At 46.5% G+C, this 21,087-nt stretch overlaps 2 protein-coding genes across 9 annotated transcripts in view; one reads left to right on the forward strand and one right to left on the reverse strand.

Moving 5' to 3' along the window:
- The window catches only part of THUMPD2 (THUMP domain containing 2), a 70,003-nt gene that overhangs the window by 5,553 nt on the left and 43,363 nt on the right, over positions 1–21,087 (reverse strand). Inside the window, exons 1-6 of one of the 6 annotated variants that reach the window (XM_051774762.1) lie at positions 6,024–6,446; positions 4,175–4,377; positions 3,737–3,795; positions 2,985–3,117; positions 1,361–1,776; positions 376–453 (exon numbers count right to left, since the gene is read on the reverse strand). In XM_051774762.1, the coding sequence (XP_051630722.1) occupies positions 376–453; positions 1,361–1,771 (489 nt within the window). In that variant the 5' untranslated portion in view covers positions 1,772–1,776; positions 2,985–3,117; positions 3,737–3,795; positions 4,175–4,377; positions 6,024–6,446. Of the gene's footprint in view, positions 1–375; positions 454–1,360; positions 1,777–2,984; positions 3,118–3,357; positions 3,614–3,736; positions 4,378–6,023; positions 6,447–21,087 lie in introns of those variants that run through there. The other 5 variants (XM_051774763.1, XM_051774761.1, XM_051774759.1 and 2 more) reach the window with 5 other exon arrangements.
- Positions 6,512–19,840, forward strand: MAPK15 (mitogen-activated protein kinase 15). Of its 3 annotated transcripts, none has more exons than XM_051774757.1 (14): positions 6,512–6,652; positions 9,695–9,793; positions 10,052–10,081; positions 11,306–11,396; positions 11,554–11,684; positions 12,245–12,408; positions 13,351–13,490; positions 13,918–13,975; positions 14,752–14,889; positions 15,119–15,224; positions 15,688–15,991; positions 16,248–16,390; positions 17,863–18,090; positions 19,260–19,840. In XM_051774757.1, the coding sequence occupies exons 1-13, from the start codon at positions 6,527–6,529 to the stop codon at positions 18,067–18,069; spliced, it is 1,737 nt and encodes a 578-aa protein (XP_051630717.1). In that variant the 5' UTR covers positions 6,512–6,526; the 3' UTR covers positions 18,070–18,090; positions 19,260–19,840. The 3 variants fall into 3 exon arrangements, with proteins under 3 accessions (XP_051630717.1, XP_051630718.1, XP_051630716.1); XM_051774758.1 differs by having other exon boundaries at positions 19,264–19,840; XM_051774756.1 differs by lacking the exon at positions 19,260–19,840 and having other exon boundaries at positions 17,863–19,170.

Consider the following 21,087-nt stretch of genomic DNA (forward strand, 5'->3'; position numbering starts at 1 on the left):
CTGCTTGCTCTCTTCCCCTCCAGAGGCTAAACCAGGTGCCCCACAGCTCAGGTGATCTCCATTTGCAGGGCGTCAGAATCCAGCAGTCTGTAAGAGTGCCAGATCCTGAGACACCGCCTGTACAGATCCTTCCCCTCACGTGCAGGCCCACACAGCCAGGCTGGGTTTATTTTAGTGCTCTGGAAAGCACACACACAGGGGCTATAGACACTCCTTGCTCAGTGCTATTGAGTGATTTCCAGTTAAATTCAGTGGCAGAAAGACGACCAGGAAGAGGCCACAGTCCCCATACAAAGGGAGCAGAGAACAAAACAAAAGATGTCATGGGCAGTTTGGGAAGCACCAACAGGCCATCTGGCAGACAAGCACCACTACCTCAAGGTCAGGGTCCCGCAGATCAGCACGCCACCCACACTGCTTCATGAGTGCTATGCCAATGGCTCTTCCGATCTCCTGCAAGGAGGAAGAACAATCACAGGCAATAAAAATAACAGAATTTCCAACCGTGACTGCACAACTCAGAAATCTCATGGAAAAGAACGAGTCTCTCTTTATCCCTAAGAGAACAATTCACACAAAGACCAGAAGAGGCACAAGAGGGCAGAGCAGGTGAGTGAGGGGCAAAGCAAATATACCACAGGACAAACGACCATTACCCAACTGGAGTGAGGGAGGCTGGAGATCAAGTCCTGCCCAAGTCACAACAAAAGTTGCCACCGTTTCAGAATTCTAAATCGCATACACAAAATATTTCCCAAGGCTCTAAACCAGATTACTCAACAGAAAACCTGTGAATGCACAGCCACAACTCAAGATTTTAATGCTTTTATTACACCTAGAAAGCCCTGACTATCTTCAGAGTATGAGAGTTCAAACACACAAATTTGCTGGGAGGCTCATGTGTCCCACCTCTAGGGGGACACTAGAGGTAGCACTAAAAGTACTAGTTTTAGTAGGAAAAAAAATCTAAACTACTGTTAGCTTCAAGTAAGAAAAAGCTGCAAGTTCTGGCTTTTGCCCCTTCTACACTGCCACAACTGAGAGGAGTCTGGCTCCACAGTTCTTGCAATGGCCCTTTAAGTAGCTGTAAACTTATCCGATCACTCCTCAGCCTCGAGGCCCAGCTACCTGAACCTCGTACCTTTGCTTATTCTCAATAAAAGGTATAGATTTGAAAAACATTCAGGATAGTCGCGTCCAGAAATTAACAACAGCCTTTGTATTTCCACTCGTTTAAGGTAAACGCAGGTTAAGGGCTTTTTGAGAAAATACAGAAAAGGCTTACATCAGTTTGTTATTCTAGAACATGACACTGTTCACCTTTGCTAAATTCTTTTAAAACACAGACACTTCAGCATACCTGTGAAGTCAGTATTTTGGCAATTGCTCCACTACAACGACAAGACACTCTGAAACTGAAGCTAAGCTGTTCATTTGCAGTACAATTCTCTCCACTGTCTTTGGAAGGGTCTTCTGAGGAAGCGCTGCTCTCAGTCCGACACTCCTGATCACTGATTCTCTCTGGCACCACACACCTCTCTCCAGCTTCCACCTGACACTCCTCAGACACAACGTCTCTCTCTTGTTCCGTTTTCTGCCTTTTACTTGCAGTATTTGTCTCTTCTTCTGACTTTCTCTTCAGAGCCAATGGGTTTTCTTGAGCGACATCACCTTTTTTCCCCTCATGTCCATGAAGGTTTCTCCAAACAGAGATAATATCCAACCAATATCTCGGTTCCTCAATTACAAGGCTTTTAATCTCATGTAGCATTTTCCCTGGAAGAAAAACGCAGTTTTGTGCTAAGTAGTTCAGTCTCAGCATTTGATTTTTCTACAGACTGTGAACAGCTGTTAACAGAGACTGTGTTCAGACTTCCCTAATGTGTGAATCCAGGAACCAGCAGCAAACCACAGGCACAGTTGAGTTCTCAGCACTCACGTGCCCACCAGCAGACACACAGGCATCCCTCCGATTACAAGCTCTGCACAACCGAGATTAAATCATGCAAGGGATGAATTCTGCACAAAAACTCAACAGCTCTAGAAAAACCACACGACCCCCGAGAGTCATTCCCAGGGACAGAGGACCAGCCTACCACGCCATCCTCCCCAGAGAGCACTTGGTCTAGGATTAAGACATGTATGACACTTTCCAAGATTGAAAGACAGATATAAACATGAATTACTTTGATTCAGCTCAAGCAAGAAGCCACATGTTTATTCTTTCAGAAAGGAGATCCCTCCTCACATTCATCAACCTGCCTTCAATCCTGCAACACACACTTACACTTACATGTGTGGGCAGTCCTCCTGAGCTAGCTACAAGACAGACACAAGCAATACAGAAGCCTAAATACCTAAATACCTCAAACCAGGTCATGAAGAATAAAAAAAAAAGGTCTTCTGAGTTCTCACTCAAAATTTTAGAACCATGGCCAAATTTGATCCTCAAAGCTGAAGGATATCAGTGATCTCCCAAATAAAAACCCACCAGCAGGCAGATATCAATCCATCTAACTTGACATTCTTATTCCAACACTGACAGAAAATACGACCCAAGTAGCTCAGATTTACAAGGAATCTGTGTATTGAACAAGTGATACAGGATATAGGCCTGTATCCACTTTGTCTAACAGAAAATGAGTTACTGTTAAAATGAACACAAGGGATCCAGAACTGGACTTTGGTTTCTGGGTGAGGTGTTTCTCTTGTGGGAGTGGGTGGGGTGGCAGCGGTTCTTACATATACACATTCACTGCCAGTAGAATGTAGGCTGGAAGGTATCTATTGAAAACAATTGAAAAGCCCTTTTCAGGTTAAAAGAAAATATTGAAAACATACCTGAGTGGAAGACACTTCAGAATCAATTATTGTCAATTAGAACTACAGCCATCAGCAAAAAGATATATACCTCCAATATAAGTTTTATTACTAGGACTCGAACTGGGGCTTCCCGTCCCCGCGCAAGCCGCGCCGGGCCGTACCTTTGTTCCCAGACACTGCCAGCGGGCTGTGCTTCTTCAGCAGCAGGAACAGCCGCTCCCCCGACCGCAGCTTCCTCAGCTCGCCCAGTCCCGCGGCCGCGCTGAAAAACACCTTTCCCGAGACGCAGTCCACCTGCGGGGAGAGCACCCCCCGGAGCCGCCGGGAAGCTGAGGGTGAGCCCCTCGCGCAGCCCCGGGGGTGGCGGGGGGACACGGCCCCGAGCGGCTCCCCCCGCCCGCGGTGCAGAGGCCCTTCCGACCGCGACCGGGCCCGGCCCCGCGGGGCCCGCAGGTGGCTCCAGGGCGTGGAACGCACGCGGCCGCCCCGCCCCGCCCGGCTGGGCTCGGGCTCGGGCTCCAGCTCCCCGCTCACCTCCGTGGCGCCGAGCCGCGCCCGCACCTCCCGCGCGAGGAAGGGCTCGAGCCCGCGGCCCGCCGTGCAGAAGTACCGCCCGAGCCCACACGGCGACATCTCGACGCGCCCAGCCCTGCCCGGCGGGGCCTCCCCGGGGGCAGGATCCCGGGCCCTGCCCTGCCCTGCCCGGCGGGGCCTGCCCAGGGCCGGGATCCCGGGCCCTGCCCTGCCCGGCGGGGCCTCCCCGGGGGCGGGATCCCGGGCCCTGCCCTGCCCTGCCCGGCGGGGCCTCCCCGGGGGCGGGATCCCGGGCCCAGCCCGCCCCCTCCCGGGGGGCGGCGCCCCGGCAGCGGCAGCCGCGGAGAACGGGATTTAAAAGTGCCTGATCTATTTACACGTATCTTGCGATCACTCTCTTAATTTCCTGTTGTCAGATAACTGCCACAGCTTGTCAGCCTGTAAGTAAAATCAAATTCAAACCAATTTTTCAGCATACTCAGTATCAAATCATTGTAATTTCCCTACAATTTAGTTTCTGAGCTTCCACTTCCAAGACTGTTTAATTTATTTTTACTTTTTAAAAACACAAGCATTAATTTCCTTTTTCAAGATTTGAGACTTGATTATAGGAAGAAGTTAAAACTGGACATGCATATTGGAACAATAATTATAAATGGCTGAATATTTTAACAGTGTTTGAAATTTTAATAACTACTCTCAGGAACACAGTTATTGCTATTTGGGGACTTAAAAATAAAATGAACCAACCAGAAGGCACAGACAGAACTGTTCCAATAGTGAAAGTTAAACAGATACAAACCAGCATTCCACCTACAATTAATCCTTCTGCGTTTGAACACTCTTCAAGTTATCTATAGATTTCTCTTCCAGGCAACTACATGACATTTACATGGAGATATGGATTTAAATGGCTGACTGTGGAACACATGGCTTTTCCACTCTGGAAATTCTTTCTTCAAACGTTCCAGCTGCTCCTCCTGCAATATATTTGGTTGTTCAGGATTTAAGTCAAATATCCTGAAAAAATGAGAAAAAAACCCAATCATTATAAACTGACACTTCACAGAAATGTAGACTAGATGAAGCAACTGGGGTTTTTTTCCCATCCTACAGTAAAATTAGGCACCAGCAAGTCTATAAAACCATTATATTTTAGGTTAATACTCAGGGTTTCGTTGTTCATCCTGCAATATAGAATGGTATTCCTTTTACACAATGGTTAATAATTCACTGGATATACTAAAAAGCTACCCACTTTACCTCAGTCTCCTAAAACTGTGACTTTACAGGTGGCACAAAGCAGTGAAGAGCAGAGTTCCATGCTTCAAACTTAAAGCATAAGAAATTTCAGGGCTCCAAGGTTATCTGAACAGACTGTGATGCACTACTCGTATGCTGCAGGGTTTGAAATGTCAGCATTGAACCAGACTGTCCAAACCCAAACCACGTTTTGAGTTTGACAATGTAGGCACTGAGCATAACTCAAATACTATGTTTGTGTAATTCGTTATAAATTAAAAGCATTTGTGTTCCTGTTGTTATAAGTAGAATCGGCACTAGGCTCAAATATCGTAGTAAAAAGTTTTATTATAGATTTATATAAAAATCAAATAAGCAAAACAGCGCTGGGTGTCTTAGTGAGCTTTCCTTGCTCATCTAAGGCACACTTCAATAATTTTCAGTCTGCCTTTTATAGGTTTGGAGCTGCTTATCTCCTTTAAAATCCCCTCCTTTGTTCATCAGGTTTATCTGCGCAGGCTCTGTTCTTGTTGCCAAGAGGCTTTACGCATGCGTATCTTGTTGCTAGGAGACAAGCTCGGCTCTGTTCACTTCATCCTTTTGATGTAGTCAGCTTTTTCTGCGCATGTGCTGTCTTGCCACTGGAAGAGAGTTCTGTTCTCTTTTTCAGTTCTTTTTCTTCTTACATAACATAACAAAATATCACTAATTATGGTAACATAACATTATGGTTTGTGTGATATATATAAATAATTGTGATTCGTGAAGCAAATGGGTGACTACATTAAAAACAGACTAAATAGATTCTAAAACTTAACTACACCCCCACAATGAAACAAAACAGACCCTCTCAAGGTCAAAAGGCCTAAACCTTCTCACTATCCTAAGGATGAAATATAGTACAACTTTAAGTCTTTAGGCGCCTACTCGTCCAAGAGTACATGAATTAGGACTGGCTGCAGAGATAGCTTTTTTAACCTTAGCTGTAAATATAATAGAACTTTAAATCTTTAGGCGCCTGTTCATCTAAGAATACATGAACTATGACTAGTTGTAGAGATAACTCTCAGCTTCAATTATGAGAAAACTTTCCCATTAAACATTTAGCCAAAAACTCACAGAATATACAGGTATATGATACAATCAATATGCATGAGGTAGTCAAGACAAACACCAAATGAAATTATTATTTGAAACTTATAGAAACTTGGGACTTTGTTTATCGCAACTTGTAATTACAATGTTGCAAATATAATTTGATAAGCAAATTATCTCTCCTTTGGTCTTTATTGGCTATTACACTGTGACCTAACTCTGGTATAACACTCACTGTGACAAGGGTACATCATGATCTTCCAACACTCATCTCTAACATCAGCATGTTACTCATATCCAAAATTTAAATCCTGGCATCCATCCCTTACCTGTAGCTGTTGCACCTATACAGCGTCAGGTATTACAGGTCTTCGGGTTTATCTCCTTCAAATGAAAACTTGTGGAAGAAATTACCATGGCTTCTGTCTAAAGTTTTTTATGAATATTCATACGTATGATTCCTTCAAGAAATTAGTTTGTTTTTATTGCATCCTCCTTTGTCTGTCCCACACGTCCCAGGTGTCCCCAAAAGGGACGCCATGTCCCCCCCGCTCCCCCCTTTATCTCTCCCACACGCCTCAGTGGGACGCCATGTTCCCCCCCTGCTCCTCCCTTTATCTCTCCCACACGCCTCAGTGGGACGCCATGTTCCCCCCCTGCTCCTCCCTTTATCTCTCCCAACGCCTCAGTGGGACGCCATGTTCCCCCTCTGCTCCTCCCTTTATCTCTCCCACACGCCTCAGTGGGACGCCATGTTCCCCCTCTGCTCCTCCGTTCCGCCTCCGTGCTGGGTCAGGGCGCCGCCCGGCGGCCGCCCGCGGTTCCGCTGCGCATGCGCGGGGCGTGGGGCCGTTTCCATGGCAGCGGGAGCCAGCAGGGAGGCGCCGCCATGAGCCCACCCGAGGTGGAGCCGCTCGTGTGCCAGAAGTACGAGATCAAGAGGCGCCTGGGCAAGGGGGTGAGTGCCCGGGGCCCGTGGGAGCTCGTCGGGCCCGTGGGAGCTCGTCGGGCCCGTGTGGAGTTCAGGGCCCTGTGTGAGCTCCAGGTGGCCCGGGGAGCTGAGGGGCCCCAGGCGAGTTCAGGTACCTGTGGGAGCTCAGAGATCCTGTCTGGAGCTCAGGGCTCCCTGGGAGCTCCAGGTGACCCGGGGGAACTCGGGGAGAGGGGCACGGGAGCTCGGGAGTAAATGGTAAAATGGATCCGAGTCTCAAAGTACATTCTCTCTGTGCCTGCCAAATCTTTCTGCATTTCCTGTAACCCTCTCACTTCACAGGTCATGCTGCATCAAGTCATGTCTTCTCCGTGAAATATATTTCTGTACATGAGCCAGTGGTAATTTCTAAGATATTTCTCCTCAGACAGTCTCCAAACCTTCCTCAATTATTCTGGCACTTCTATTCTGGCAGCTCTTTGTCGTTGTTTAGTTGCATTGATATGAGTGTTTAAGTATTTCATGTACAATTACAAGGGGTCATGTGAGAGAGGGCCATTTGCTTCATAGAATTATGAAATCATTTGGGTTGAAAAGCCTCTGAGCCCACTGAGTCCAACCACTCCCCTGGCACTGCCAAGGCCTCCGCTAACCCGTGTCTCCAAGTGCCACATCCACATGGCTGTTAAATCCCCCCAGGGATGGGAACTCCACCCTTGCCCTGTGCAGCCTGGGCCAGGGCTGGACAGCCCTTTCCATGAGGAATTTTCTCCATGTCCAACCTAAACCTCCCCGGCACAATTTGAGGCTGTTTCCTCTTGTCCTGTCACTTGGAGTGTTACTTGGAGAAAAAAGATAAATCCCAGTTGCCAACAGGGAAGTACTGTAGCACTTACCTGAGGTACTTGTACAACTGCCTGATGCATGGCAAATGTCCTGAACCTATGCTCCAGGACCACACATGTTCCTGGGAAGTCTGCCTCAATGTCATGATACTCACTGTAAGAGTATTTAATCTCTAGAGTCACTCACTATCACATGTTGCAGCTGTTTTGCTTTGTACAAGTACTTAAACATTAACTGGGCCTTTCTGAGTGGGGCATGATCCCCTCGTGCAGAGGTAAAGCAGCTCCTAGAATGTGGAAAGTCAAGGTGCAAATCCATGACCTAAAATAAGAAAATGGCATCTCTACCACAAGTAAGACTGAGCAATCACCATTTGCAAGTATCACAGTCATCCAGAACAGGGAAAACTCTGGTAGAAGTTCCCATTCCCCTAATAGATAGTACAGTTTTTAATTAAAAAAAAAAAGGTTTAATGTTGGACCTGGCAGTGCTGCATTAGTGGTTGGACCCCAAGGTCTTGGAGGGCTTTTCCAACCTCAGCAATTCTGTGATGCTGTGATACTGTTACTACAGACATTGGTAACAAGTCTCTCTCCATCCTTCTTTTCAGCCCCCTTTAAGTATTGAAAGGCCACAATAAGGTCTCCCTGGAGCCTTTTCTTCTCCAGGCGAACACCCCCAGCTGTCCCAGCCTGGCTTCAGAGCAGAGGGGCTCCAGCCCTCGGAGAATCTCCATGGCCTCCTCTGGACCTGCTCTCAAGCTGGTCCATGTCTTTCTTGTACTGAGGAGCTCCAAGCTGGATGCAGTGCTCCAGGTGGGATCTCACCAAACTTGAGTACAAGGGAAGAATTACCTCTGTCAACCTGCTGGCCACACTGTTGCTGGCACAGGCCAGGTGCCATTGGCCTCTTGCCCACCTGGGTACACCTGAGCTCCTGTTCAGCCACTGTCACCAGCACCTCTAGGTTCTTTTCCAACTTTCCAGCTGCTCTGTCCCAAGGCTTGAGCATTTCATGGGCTTGTTGTGACCCAAGGGCAGGACCTTGTGGATCCTCACACCATTGGCTTTGGCCCATCGATTCCCTCCCGTTGATCCAGCCTTCCCAGACACCCCTGCAGAGGTTTCTGCCCTCTGGCAGATCCACACTCCCACCCAGTCTGGTGTTCTCTGCGAACTGACTGCAGTGCCCTCAATCCCCTTGTCCAGAGAGTCAATAAAGACATTAAACAGGACTGGCCCCAGTACTGAGCCTGGGGAACCCCACTGGTGCCCAGCCCCGTTTCCCACCGCTCTCTGGGACTGGCCATCAGCCGGGTGTTACCGAGCAAACAGTGCACCTGTCCAGGCCAGGAGCAGCCAGGTTCTCCTGGAGAATGTTGTGGGAAACGCTGTCAGAGCTTTACTAGAGTCCAGGCAGACACATTCACAGCCTTTCCCTCAGCCACTGAGGGGGTGACCCTGTCACAGAGGGAGGTCGGGTTAGTCAGGCAGTACCTGCCTGTTACAACCCCGGGCTGGCTGGGCCTGATCCCCTGGTTGTCCTTCTTTTGATGCAGCCCAGGACATGATTGACTCTCTGGGCTGCTAGTGCATGTTGTCAGCTCACATTCAGTTTTTCATCCACCAGCACCCCCAAGTCCTTCTTCTCAGGGCCAGTCTCCATCCACAGAATCATGGAAACACAGAATGGTTTGGGTGGGAAGTAACCTTAAAGATCATCTCATTTCACCCCCTTGCCATAGGCAAGAACACCTTTCACTAGACCAGTTTGCTCAGAGCCCCATCCAACCTGGCCTTGGACACTTCCAGGGATGGGGCAGCTACAGTTTCTCTAGGAAATCCATTCCAGTCTCTTACTACACTCACAGGCAAAGGTTTCTTCCCAATATCTCATGTATATCCCTGCTTTTCTAGTAGGAATCCCTTCCCCCTTGTCCTGTTCCTCCATCCCTTGTCCAAAGTCCCCCTCCAGCTCTCCTGGAGCCCCTTTAGGCACTGGGAAGGCTCTAAGGTCTCCCCAGAGCCTTCTCTTCTCCAGGCTGGAAGGTCCCAGCTCTCCCAGCCTTGCTCCAGAGCAGAGGGGCCTGATCTCTCTCTCTCTTCCAGGTAGCGAGTGATCACCTCTCTTCCAGTCCTTTGTTGAGTCCATTCTGGCTCCGCTGCAGGCCTGAGCTGGGACAGGGTGTCAGCACACTGCTCACCTGTCTGTGTTTCTCCCCAGGCCTACGGCATCGTCTGGAAAGCAATCGACCGCAGGACAGGAGAAATAGTTGCTGTTAAAAAGATTTTTGATGCTTTCAGAAACAGGACGGATGCTCAGGTGAGAAATCATTGTCCTGATGTGTTGTGAGATGTGGTGGGATTCCATAGGTATTTTCAAGAGTTTTGTCTCTGAAAGATGATAATTATGCATGTAATAATACAGTCTGCAGCTATATTGGGATAAAAAGGAACAATAAATGTCAGGCTTTGTGTATCGTGGCATCTACAAAAGAGGAGTGGATTTAACCCTCTCATTGAAGTGCATCCCTTGCCGTTCTCTTGAGGTGCTAATAAACTACTTTTTCTTTATTTCCAGAGAACATTTCGAGAGATTATGTTCCTGCAGGTAATGTCCATGTTTCTCCTCCACTCTGATTTTTTATTATCTCTGATGTCCACATATTTTCTTCCCATTGTTTTCCAAAATGCAGTGATCAATGATTAGTGTTGACAACTCTTTAATTTTTTTTCTGCACCATCTTGGCAAAGAGCCTTTCAGGGCAAACCCACCTGAATGAAACACACTCCGTTTGCGCTTGTTTTTACTCTTTCCTGCTCTTTCCACATTTTTAGCAATGTGTCTCCTGCAGCATCAACAGGTAGACTTTCACTTTCTGTCATTTCTTGCTTCTTTATGGACGTAAACTGTTTCTCTTACATTTTAACTGCCATGATCAGAGGGGGGCTGGGATGGGGGATGCCAAATTTACTTTTCCCCATCATGTGGGAAGCACTTTGATCACTTAAAATAATCAAAGCAAAACAAAAAGGGAAGATCTGCAAGGAGTAACTTAAAGCTGCTCTTGTTGTGATATAATTGACCTTATCAGTGGCATTATAATTATTTGTCCATGTAGAAACATCAATATTTTGAAATGATGTTATTTCTAAGGACACAAGTGAGACAGGGCTCATGGAATAGGTATTTCCTAAGACTGCCAACTTTAAGTAGTAAAGAGATGAGGGTTTTTTACTTTTTAGTCATTCCTGAAGCCTGAAATAGAAGCTGCAAATTAAAAGCTAAAAATATAAACAATTCCTTAGAAGTGAATTACCTGTAAGTTAGATCATCTCTGAAAGTGCAGCACTTCTGGAGCAGATGGGTGGAGGAGGAGCAGGGAAAAGAAGGATATTTCTCCTGAAGGAAAGACGGAGTCATTTGGCAGCAGGGGGCTGGGGAGGGAAGTTAATGTGCTGTTCAGCCTGTACTTCTGTGACTTTTGGGGCTCAACAGACTAAAGAATTTTAGTTTCCCCTCCTATTTTATACATCTTTCTTGAGGTTCAAGACTGAGGGATCAGAAAGGAATTTGTTTTAAGTGGTATAGAGGGATTTTTAGAACCAATGATTCAGTCAACAGAGATTATTTTTCAGATTAACTGGCTGGTTTCATACTATGGAAGAAGCTTAAATTCTTTTTTCAGGTTTATTTCAGAAGAAGCCAAATTGAGGAAACAGCATGTTAATGTTTGTTCTAGACAATAATACAAACTAAAATAGGTTATTGTCCCTTTTTATGATTCACAAGCAAAACATGTGATTTTGACAGCTGGGTTTCTTCCCTGCACAGGAATTTGGAGAACATCCAAATATCATCAAGCTGCTCGATGTTATCCAAGCTGAGAATGACAAGGATATCTACCTCATCTTCGAGTCCATGGGTGAGACTCAGCATTGCAGCAGCCACTCAAATCCAGCCTCTCTTCGGAGTTATCCTTATTCCCACTTTGATGGTGGTGTGCTGGTGATTTACATGAACATTCATGATATTACTGATCTTTACTGATGTAAATATATTACTGCTGTAATATATTGCAGAGACAGATTTACATGCTGTTATTAAGAAGGGGAATTTGCTGAAAGACATCCACAAGTGTTACATTCTCTACCAGCTCCTGAAGGCAACTAAATTCATCCACTCGGGGAATGTCATTCACAGGGATCAGAAGGTATATTTCAGTCATTGTATCCTTCACTCCAGTTTTCTGTCAAACGCTGAATAAAATCACAGACTGATTTGAGATGGAAGGGACCTTTTAAAGGTCATCCAGTCCCACTCCTCTGCCATGGACAGGGACACCTTCCACTATCCCAGGTCACTTTAAGCCCCATCCAACCTGGCCTCAAACACTTCCAGGGATGGGGCAGCCACAGCTTCTCTGGGCAGCCTGTGCCAGGGCCTCACCATCCTCACATGGAGGAATTTCTTCCCAGTATCCCATCTAGCCCTGCCCTCTGTCCATGGGAAGCCATTGCCCTTTTTCCTGTCCCTCCAGGCTCATGTCCAAAATCCCTCTCCATCTCTCCTGGAGCCCCTTTAGGCACTGGAAGGAGCTCTAAGGTCTTCCGAGAGCCTCCTCCAGGCTGAGTGCCCCCAGCTCTCTCGGCCTGGCTCCATAGGAAAAGTGTGAAAAAGTATGCAAGCATGAGACTAATAAAAGAACCTTGATAATGTTCTTCTACTATTGGGAGAGTCAAAAGCCAATTAATTCTCCCGTGTTCAATCCAGCCCTCCAATGTCCTGCTGGATGCAGAGTGCTGTGTGAAGCTGTGTGACTTCGGGCTGGCCCGTTCCCTGTGCCAGCAGGGCGAGGAGCAGCCCAGCCCCGCGCTGACCGAGTACGTGGCCACGCGCTGGTACCGCGCCCCCGAGATCCTCCTGGCCTCTCGCAGGTGAGCGAAGGGATGGCAGTCTGTGACGGCTTCACCACTGGGAAAACTGATTGTCTAGAAGTCTTACATGTGTCAGTTTTGGATGTCACTGGATGCAATGTCGTGTCAGTCTGTTTTCTCAATATACATTTAAACTTCAGTTCTGCAACATAAAAACATGTGTACATGTTTTTATGTACACATCCTTCCTGTGTTCTTAGAGTGTTCATATACATATGTGAGCAGCTTATCTGTTTGTCACCCTTTCTCCCACTAGACTTATTCTTTCTCCCTTTAAACCCACATCTTTACAAAATTTGCTTGAGAACATAAGTCCTCCTTTCAAAACTGAAGGAGTGGTTTTTGATAGATCTTCAGGAAATACTCTGTAATCAGACATTAAACCAGCTGCCTGTTAGTCAGGCTTAGTCCCTTTCTTGACTTAAAGATGAAAAATCAGAAAAGTAAATAAATAGAGGCTGAGGTAGTATCCCGAATTTAAATGTGGATGTTTTGCAAACTGTCCTATACCCATTGTCTGGTGTTTACTTGGCTTAAAAATGTAAATTTTACTACTTTATACATACATAATGCCTTGAAAAGTCAGTTGTTTCCAAAGATCAACATGTATCTTCATTCTTGGTCATATGAAAAGGATACATTACCTTTTTCTGGCATTACCTTTTGTATATTGCCTTGTTCTAGCATTTCTCTGTTATATATTTCCTTTTATGGTTTCCTAGACTAGCCTTTGAGTAGGCTAAATCTCTTTTCTGTTTCATGCTTACCAGTCTCATGATTCCCAAATGTCATTCAATTTATAGTTCAAATGTGAGCATTAGTATCTGAGAGGTCTCCAAGCATGTTTTCTAGTAAAATAAATCAATGCAGGTGATGTGAATAGCAGGTTCAGGAAAATACTTGCTTGATTTAATCCTAACTCTGTTCTGTTCCTGTTTATAGTTACACTAAAGGTGTAGACATGTGGAGCATTGGCTGTATTCTGGGAGAGATGCTGCTTGGGAAGCCTCTTTTCCCTGGAACATCAACAATGAATCAAATAGAGCAGATCCTAAGGGTCATCCCTGCTCCCTCCTCAGAAGGTAGGACTCTGCTGCGGGGAAAGGGATTTAGGGAAGGGATTAAAGAGGGGAAGAAAGCAGCCCAGGTGGATAAGAGGAGAAGGTATTTCTTGTGGGTCATTCTGGCACCTTTCCAAGGAAATTAGAGACTTAATTGTGAATGCTTGTGTTAGAGGAAAATAAGAAATTCAGATATCTTGGTGCCTCTGCCTCTGTGGGTGTGAGAGTGCAGGTTTATGAAGTCTATGATTAATAAATACAAATTCAGAAATAATCTTAGAAAATTTGTAAGTAAATATTCCATTCCCCTTCCACAGATCTCCCATTATGTGTTATGAGAGTAATTTCCTATGCTAACATCCAATAATATTTGCTTTCCTTCCTAAACTGTGTAGCTCTCTGAGGTAATCCTCATGTTGGCATTAACAGTACCTTTTTATTATTGCAGATATTCTGGCTCTGCAGTCAGAGTACAAGGCCTCAGTTATTAACCACATGAGTTCCCGGTAAGCCTGGTGGGGGGTGTCTCAGGTCACCTACTGTATGACCATGGAATTGTGGAATCCCAGAATGGTTTGGGTGGGAAGTGACCTTCAAGACCATCCAGTGCCACCCCCTGCCATGGGCAGGGACACCTTCCACTATCCCAGGTTGCTCTAAGCCCTGTCCAACCTGGCCTGGAGCACTTCCAGGGGTGGGGCAGCCACCATTTCTCCAGGAAATCCATTCCAGTCACTCCTTATCCTCACAGGCAAGGACTTCTTCCCAATATCCCATTTTAATCTCCACTTTTCCAGTGGGAAGCCCGTCCTCTTGTCCTGTCACTCCCAGCCCTTGTCCAGAGTTGCTCTCTTGGAGCTCCTTTAGGCAGTGGAAGGGACTCTAAAGTCTCTTCTTAAATAGAAATTATTTAAAATATAAGTAAGATTTGGGTTTTAAAACTGATATTTCAAATGTATAAGATACTCTCTTGTTGATTATGTTCACAGTTATATTTAGGGTTCCAAAATGCAAAACCAGATTATCAGACTTCATCTTCTCATTGCAAATTACACAGAAATGTGTTTCTGTGGTCTCAGGTCTGAATTTGTGGGATCGTGGGGCTAGCAAGAGATGAGCTTCAAGGTCCCTTCCCACCCAAACCATTCCAGGATCCAGTGATTATCTTTGTGAGTGAACTCTGGGGTCAGATGTCACCTTGGCGTGATCCCCAGAACTGTCATTCATTCCTTCACTGGGAATTGGACACTGGGAACTCATATTATTGTTTTCTGTCTTCTAGGCAGCGAGTAACATTTGAGGAGATTTTCCCATCCTCTACTCCACTACCTGCCTTGGATCTGCTGAAGAAACTTCTGGTATTTAACCCTGACAAACGGCTCACAGCAGAGGAGGCTCTGCAGCATCCTTATGTGAACAGGTGAGAGTGACACCAGTGTGCAGCTTCCCCTGATGTCTTCTGAGACATTACAAACCTGTTCCTGGCACAAGTCTTCTTTAAATGCATTACAGAAAAAAAACCCAAAGCTAATTCTTCATTTTCTCCAACCCTATTTACATGAGATTGTTTAACAATCCTGTTTAAATAGTGTTAGTCTGTGGTGCTGCTTTCAGTCAGTGAATTACATGATGTGTTCTCATCTCTTTAGATTCCACTGTCCTTCCAGGGAGCCCTCTTTGGATTATAATGTGGTCCTTCCTTTGGGTGATGATGTCCAGCTGTCTGTGGCAGAATATCGAAATAAATTATATGAGGTACATTTCACTTTTGTTTTCCCAAATCCTAATCCTCCAGGTAACCTTCCATTCTTGCACACACTTAACAAATTCTGTTGTCTTGTCTTTGTATTTCCCTGGGCTGTCCATACCTGCTGACACAGTTACACCTCAGTGTTTGGTCAGTCAGTTCCATACTGTCAGAATCTTTTAGAGACCTTTAAATCTAAATTCCCTTTGGGAAAGGAAAAGTCTCTGAAGCATGATGTCTGAGAAAGACTGGGTTAGAGGGAAATATACTGTGCTGGATCCAACAGCCATGGAATCATAGAATCACAGAATGGTTAGGGTTGGAAGGGAGCTTAAGGATCATCTAGTTCCAAAATTATACTTGTTACTGTGAAATAAATTCCAGATATTTACAAGTATTCCTCTTTGTTTTGATGTTTTGTTCCTCTGCTGTATTGCTGCATTAAGTCTAGCCAGCTTTTCTGTTCTGCAGTTGATCCTTGAAAAAAAATCAAGGAGCCTTCTAAAGGAGCGAGGGCGGAGAGAAAACATTCAGCTGAGCCAGTCTGAATCCAGCCCACTTCTCCCAAATTTCAGCTCAGTGACTGTACCCACCAGAAAAGTCCAGCAAGAACCAGCACCTCCTCTCCTAAACCCTTCACATGTGCATGCAGGAGCCACAGCTGGAGTCCAGCCAACAGGATCCAGCCAGAGCAAGGATTTGGCCAGAACTGTGTGTCAGAGATCACAGATCAGTGTGATGATGTACAACCCCATCACACACACCACTGTGCAGAGTAGGTACCACCCTCCTACACCAGGATGTGACACACCATGGGGCATTGTTGTGGGGAAGAGAGAGGAGAGACTGAATGCTGTAAAAGAAGTGAGGGGGATTTGCATGGTAAAACGAGGGGGTGAAAGTGTGGGAGGAAAATGACATAAGAACAAAAGACTTGAATGAGTGTTGGGTGTGTGACTGTTCCTGCCTCAGTCAGGGTGTTCTGTGTCCTCATGATTTTCTTTCTTTCTCTCATGTTTTTCCTTCTGCAGGAAATGCAAATCCTGGTGCTGGGATCAGGAACTTTTCTGCACCACCTCAACAGCCCAGAATCTCCAACAATGGGAAACTAGGGAGACAAATCTCATGGACAAACACTGGGCTCCCTCCTACAAGTGTGCAGAACCTTTACAATGTGAGTAGCTTAACTTCTAACCCTTACCTGTGGTAACTTGGGTCACAACAACTCCCTGTGGTGCTCCAGGCTTGGGATAGAGTGGCTGAAAAGCTGGAAAAGTTCCTGGGGGTGCTGGTGACAGGGACTGAACATGAGCCCGGGTGTGCCCAGGTGGGTAAGAAGCCAGTGGCTCCTGGCTTGTAGCAGACACAGTGTGGCCACAGGCCCAGGGCAGAGCCTGTCCCCTGTGCTGGCACTGCTGGGGCACCTCCAGTCCTGAGGACAGTTTTGGCCTCCTCACGACAAGAAAGACATTGAGGAGCACATCTTTCACGCTCCTCAGTGGAAGAGAGTGGAGCTGGGGAAGGGGCTGGAGCACCAGGAGCAGCTGAGGGGCTCAGCCTGGAGAAAAGGACGCTCAGGGAGGACCTTCTCACTCTCTCCAACCCCCTGACAGGAGGGAGGAGCCAGGTGGAGGTCAGGCTCTGCTCCTAGGGAACAAGGGACAGGACAAGAGGAAATGGCCTCAAGTTGTGCCAGGGGAGGTTCAGGTTGGATATTGGGAAAAATTCCTTCATGGAAAGGGCTGTCCAGGCCTGGCACAGGTTGCCCAGGGCAGTGGTGGAGTTCCCATCTCTGGAGGAGTTTACCAGCCATGTGGATGTTGCACCTGGGGATGTGGGTTAGTTGGGGCTTTGGCAGTGCTTGGGGAGCAGCTGGACTTGGGCTCAGAGGACTTTTCCAACCCAGACGATTATGTGACTTGATGATTCCATGATTCTAATGGATTGCTGTTACTGAGCAAGGTGTCAGTCCTGTCCTCTCTGCTCCTCTCTCTTCCTGGTTCTTGGCCATGCTTCCTTGTAAAAGTCCTTACCCTCGCTAGGTTCTTTAATTACTTCTTGCTCCTGCTTTTTCTGTTCCTGAGCTGGCTGGCTGTTGCCTGGTGACTTGTGGCACTTGCACAAGTGATCAGAGGAAGCTTATTGGCAGAGTATGGAAGGAGGCTCCACAGATTCATAGTATCACAGAATCACAGACTGATTTGGGTTGGCAGGGACCTTAAAACTCGTCTCATTCCACCCCTCTGCCATGGGCAGGGACACCTTTCATTAGCCCACATTACCAGAAACTCCAAGCATGTTCAGGAGCCCACTTGCAACTCACCTTTCAACCCCTCTGCTTTGGAATCCTGTCCAAAATGGATAGGTTTTGGGAGTGAGAGGAGCCAATCCCCAAATGGGATTGTGGAACTTGATGTGCATGCATGTGTACACATGACCAATGAATTTGGAAAAATCTTCAGGGAATTGTGACCAACTTTCTGTGACAGGAAGAGCAGAATAGGGAGATCAGCCAACATGTGCTCTGAGCTTTGTGTTTGTTCACTGAAAGGGTAATGCTGACGAAAGCCAAACCTGTGTCCTATTTGCATTCCAGAAAGCTGATTCCAGGTTATTAACTTGTCTTGGCTTTTCTTTCTCACATAGAATCCCAGAAACTCTCAGTGTCACAGCAAAGATGTTCGTCCCCTTCTGAAGCCCAGTAAAAAGATGTTCCAGATCACTGCAAATGTGGGAGCTGCAGGTGATCCAAGAGCATCGATGGGCAGCTACTCCCAGGCCTATGGAACCATCAGTAAATCTGCGCTGCAGAGTCTTCCGATAACAAAGGCCTCCCAAAACCCCGAGCAGTGAATGTGGAGATGTTCCAGCCAGGTGAAGTACAGCTCATCCCTCAGCCCCTGACTGAGCAGGGACAACAAGAGAGAGCAAAATATGAGGAAATGCTTTAGTCACAGCATGGGACAATATCCTCCTTTCCTCTGGACAAGCCAACAGGAAAGGGAATCCAACCCATCTGCCTTCCAGTCTCACCAGACAAGGGCACAGCATGTTTGCTCCCACACTTGTGAGAACAGTGAACACTGTCAGTTCATGCTTCTTGTTTGAATTGTCACCAAAAAATTACAGAAAACTGCAATATTCTAATACTTGAGTGGTTTTAGACATATTCAGGGCCCAGGGGAACCTCCTGAATTTCAGCAAGGCCAAGTGCGAGGCCAAGAAAATGCTCTGAAGGCTGGAGCCCCTCTGCTCTGGAGCCAGGCTGGGAGAGCTGGGGGTGTTCACCTGGAGAAGAGAAGGCTCCAGGGAGACCTTGGAGCCCCTTCCAGAGCCTAAAGGGGCTCCAGGAGAGCTGGAGAGGGACTTGGGACAAAGGCCTGGAGTGACAGGGAAAAGGTCAATGGCTTCCCACAGACAGAGGGCAGGGTTAGATGGGATACTGGGAAGGAATTCCTCCATGTGAGGATGGTGAGGCCCTGGCACAGGTTGCCCAGAGAAGCTGTGGCTGCCCCATCCCTGGAAGTGTTTGAGGCCAGGTCGAAAGGGGCTTGGGGGAACTTGGTCTACTGGAAGGTGTCCCTTCCTATGGCAGGAGAGTGGGACTGGATGACCTTTAAAAGGTCCCTTCCAAGCCATTCCAGGATTCTTCAGCAGTCTACCTAAATGTGGATTGTTTTTGAACAGAGCAGGTAACTGTTCTCTGAAGACCATGGAGATCAAACTCTTCACAGATCTTACAGCCCTTCATTCTGATTTCCACTCATTTCTATGACTCTTCTGGGGTAAATAAACAAAACCATTGTGCTTTATTTTTGATAAAATCAAGTAGGAAAGCATTTGAAACACAGGTGGGCTCTGCTACAATATCTAACAGCTTCCCTACCATGTAATATTGTAAATATTGCACTAATAAATAGTTTATATTGCACCACAAAAAATCTTTGTCTTTCAGTGTTCACTGTGTTGAGAGGGAAAGTACCTGTTAGTAAGGCTGTCTTCAATGAATAATTGGTCTTCTTTTGTTTTGTTTTTGCTTTAAGAAAGCAGAGTTCCATGAGATACTATTGCTGAGACATCGTGAAGGTGTTACCAGGCTACAGTGGGACTACAGGAAACTTTATATTCCTGTTTTAATGCGGATTTTGGATACATTCTCCTCATTAACTTGAAGTTCTTGTCTGTGTCCCTGAAGTTTTACTCCACCTGTGATAAATGATTGTTATCCCAGAACATTGGAACTACAGTTACCAAGGGGATTCAGGTGCTGAATTCCAGCATGTGAGTACCACTGCCATTGGCTGAATTGCCATTTTATCTTCTAGTGTCTAAACACCCAAGGCTACTTAATTAAAAATTAATGCCTTCCCCTTGGTCGCAGGTGTGGTCACTGGAGTCTGGTAACAGGAGGGAGCCAGGAAGTACAGCTCACAGGGAAGTCCAGGCTTACTGTGGTATATTCATAGTACAGGTGTTTCCTCCCTGTCTGAGGTACAGGGAGATGTAGGAGTGGCAGTGCCAGGTGAGCCTGTGGTGTGGGCAGAGCTCTGAGCAGTGGGTTGGCTCCCGAGAGTCCAAATGCTGGTTGTGGGGCATTTGAGAGAGAAGGGCACCCAATTCCAGCTGTGACCTCCCCTGGATCCTGGCCCCTCACAGCATGACAGCCAAGGTCCTCTGTGACCCCCATCCCAGACTGAGAGTAGCTGGGCTGGAACACCAACATGTTCTCACAGTGACTTTAGTTGCTGCCAAGGGAATTGGTTCTTCTGCAATAGTTGGTTGTGCCACCTGCAGCAACCAGTCACCTACCTGTCGCCAGCAGAGCTGTGTCACTCGGGTTCTGGGCAGAAGTACATGTTCCACCTGAGCAAGAGAAAATCCTAAACATCTAAATAAGTACAGCAAAATTCTAAATTGCTAATGTAACCTGTCACTGCAGAAATAAATTCCAAATTTGTCTGTTACAGAACGAGGCTGGAGCAGGTAGGTTTGGGAAGGGCTGGGGAGGTGTGGAATGATGTAAGAATTGCACAAACAGAGCTAGAATATATATGCACATACCTCTCTAGAGTAAAATAATCTGTATTGGCTGACAGAGAACAACTGTCGGCCACTGCAGTTCATTTTGGGACCCATCAATAACTCAATCTGATTGATTAATCAGAGCAGACAAAATAACTCATTGATGGCTGTGGACATGTATAAAAGATCATGGGCTGTATCTGAGGTGGGTCACAATGTTCAGTTTTAAACTAAAAGAGGAGATATTTAGAAAAGATATTGTGAAGAAATTCTTCCCTGTGAGGGTGCTGAGTTCCTGGCACAGGTTTCCCAGAGAAGCTGTGGCTGCCCCATCCCTGGAAGTGTCCAAGGCCAGGCTGGATGGGGCTTGGAGCAACCTGGGATAGTGGGAGGTGTCCCTGACCATGGCAGGGGGTGGGGCCAGATGGTCTTTAAGGTCTCTTCCCACACAAACCATCCTGTGATTTTGTGATAATATGAAATGGGTATAAGAAATCCATTTCTACTTTTTTCCCAATTTTGACCCCTTTTCCCATCCTTTTTTTCCTCTTTTGTCCTCTCCTAATTTTATTGCTCAGTGTACCTCCTCATGTTACAACAAAGCTGCTCTTGATTCCTGCAGATTTTTACCACCATTTGTATTAAAATGGAAATCAGCCTTAATTTTTTTTTTCAGATCAGACAGTCACTCTGCACATCCAGTTCCCAAGGTTTTCAGCAAACAGTAAAATAATCATTAACTGTTATAAATATGTAAGTCCAGCCTGCTGCCCTGGGCGCTGGCATCCCAGGAAAAGTTCAAGTTTCAAAGACTCCACTAGTACCGTGGGCAGCCTATGCCAGGACTGG

This window comes from Manacus candei, unplaced genomic scaffold (assembly GCF_025592945.1).
Source record: "Manacus candei isolate 608988 ecotype Guabito, Panama unplaced genomic scaffold, ASM2559294v1 h1tg000223l, whole genome shotgun sequence".
Classification (NCBI taxonomy): domain Eukaryota; kingdom Metazoa; phylum Chordata; class Aves; order Passeriformes; family Pipridae; genus Manacus; species Manacus candei.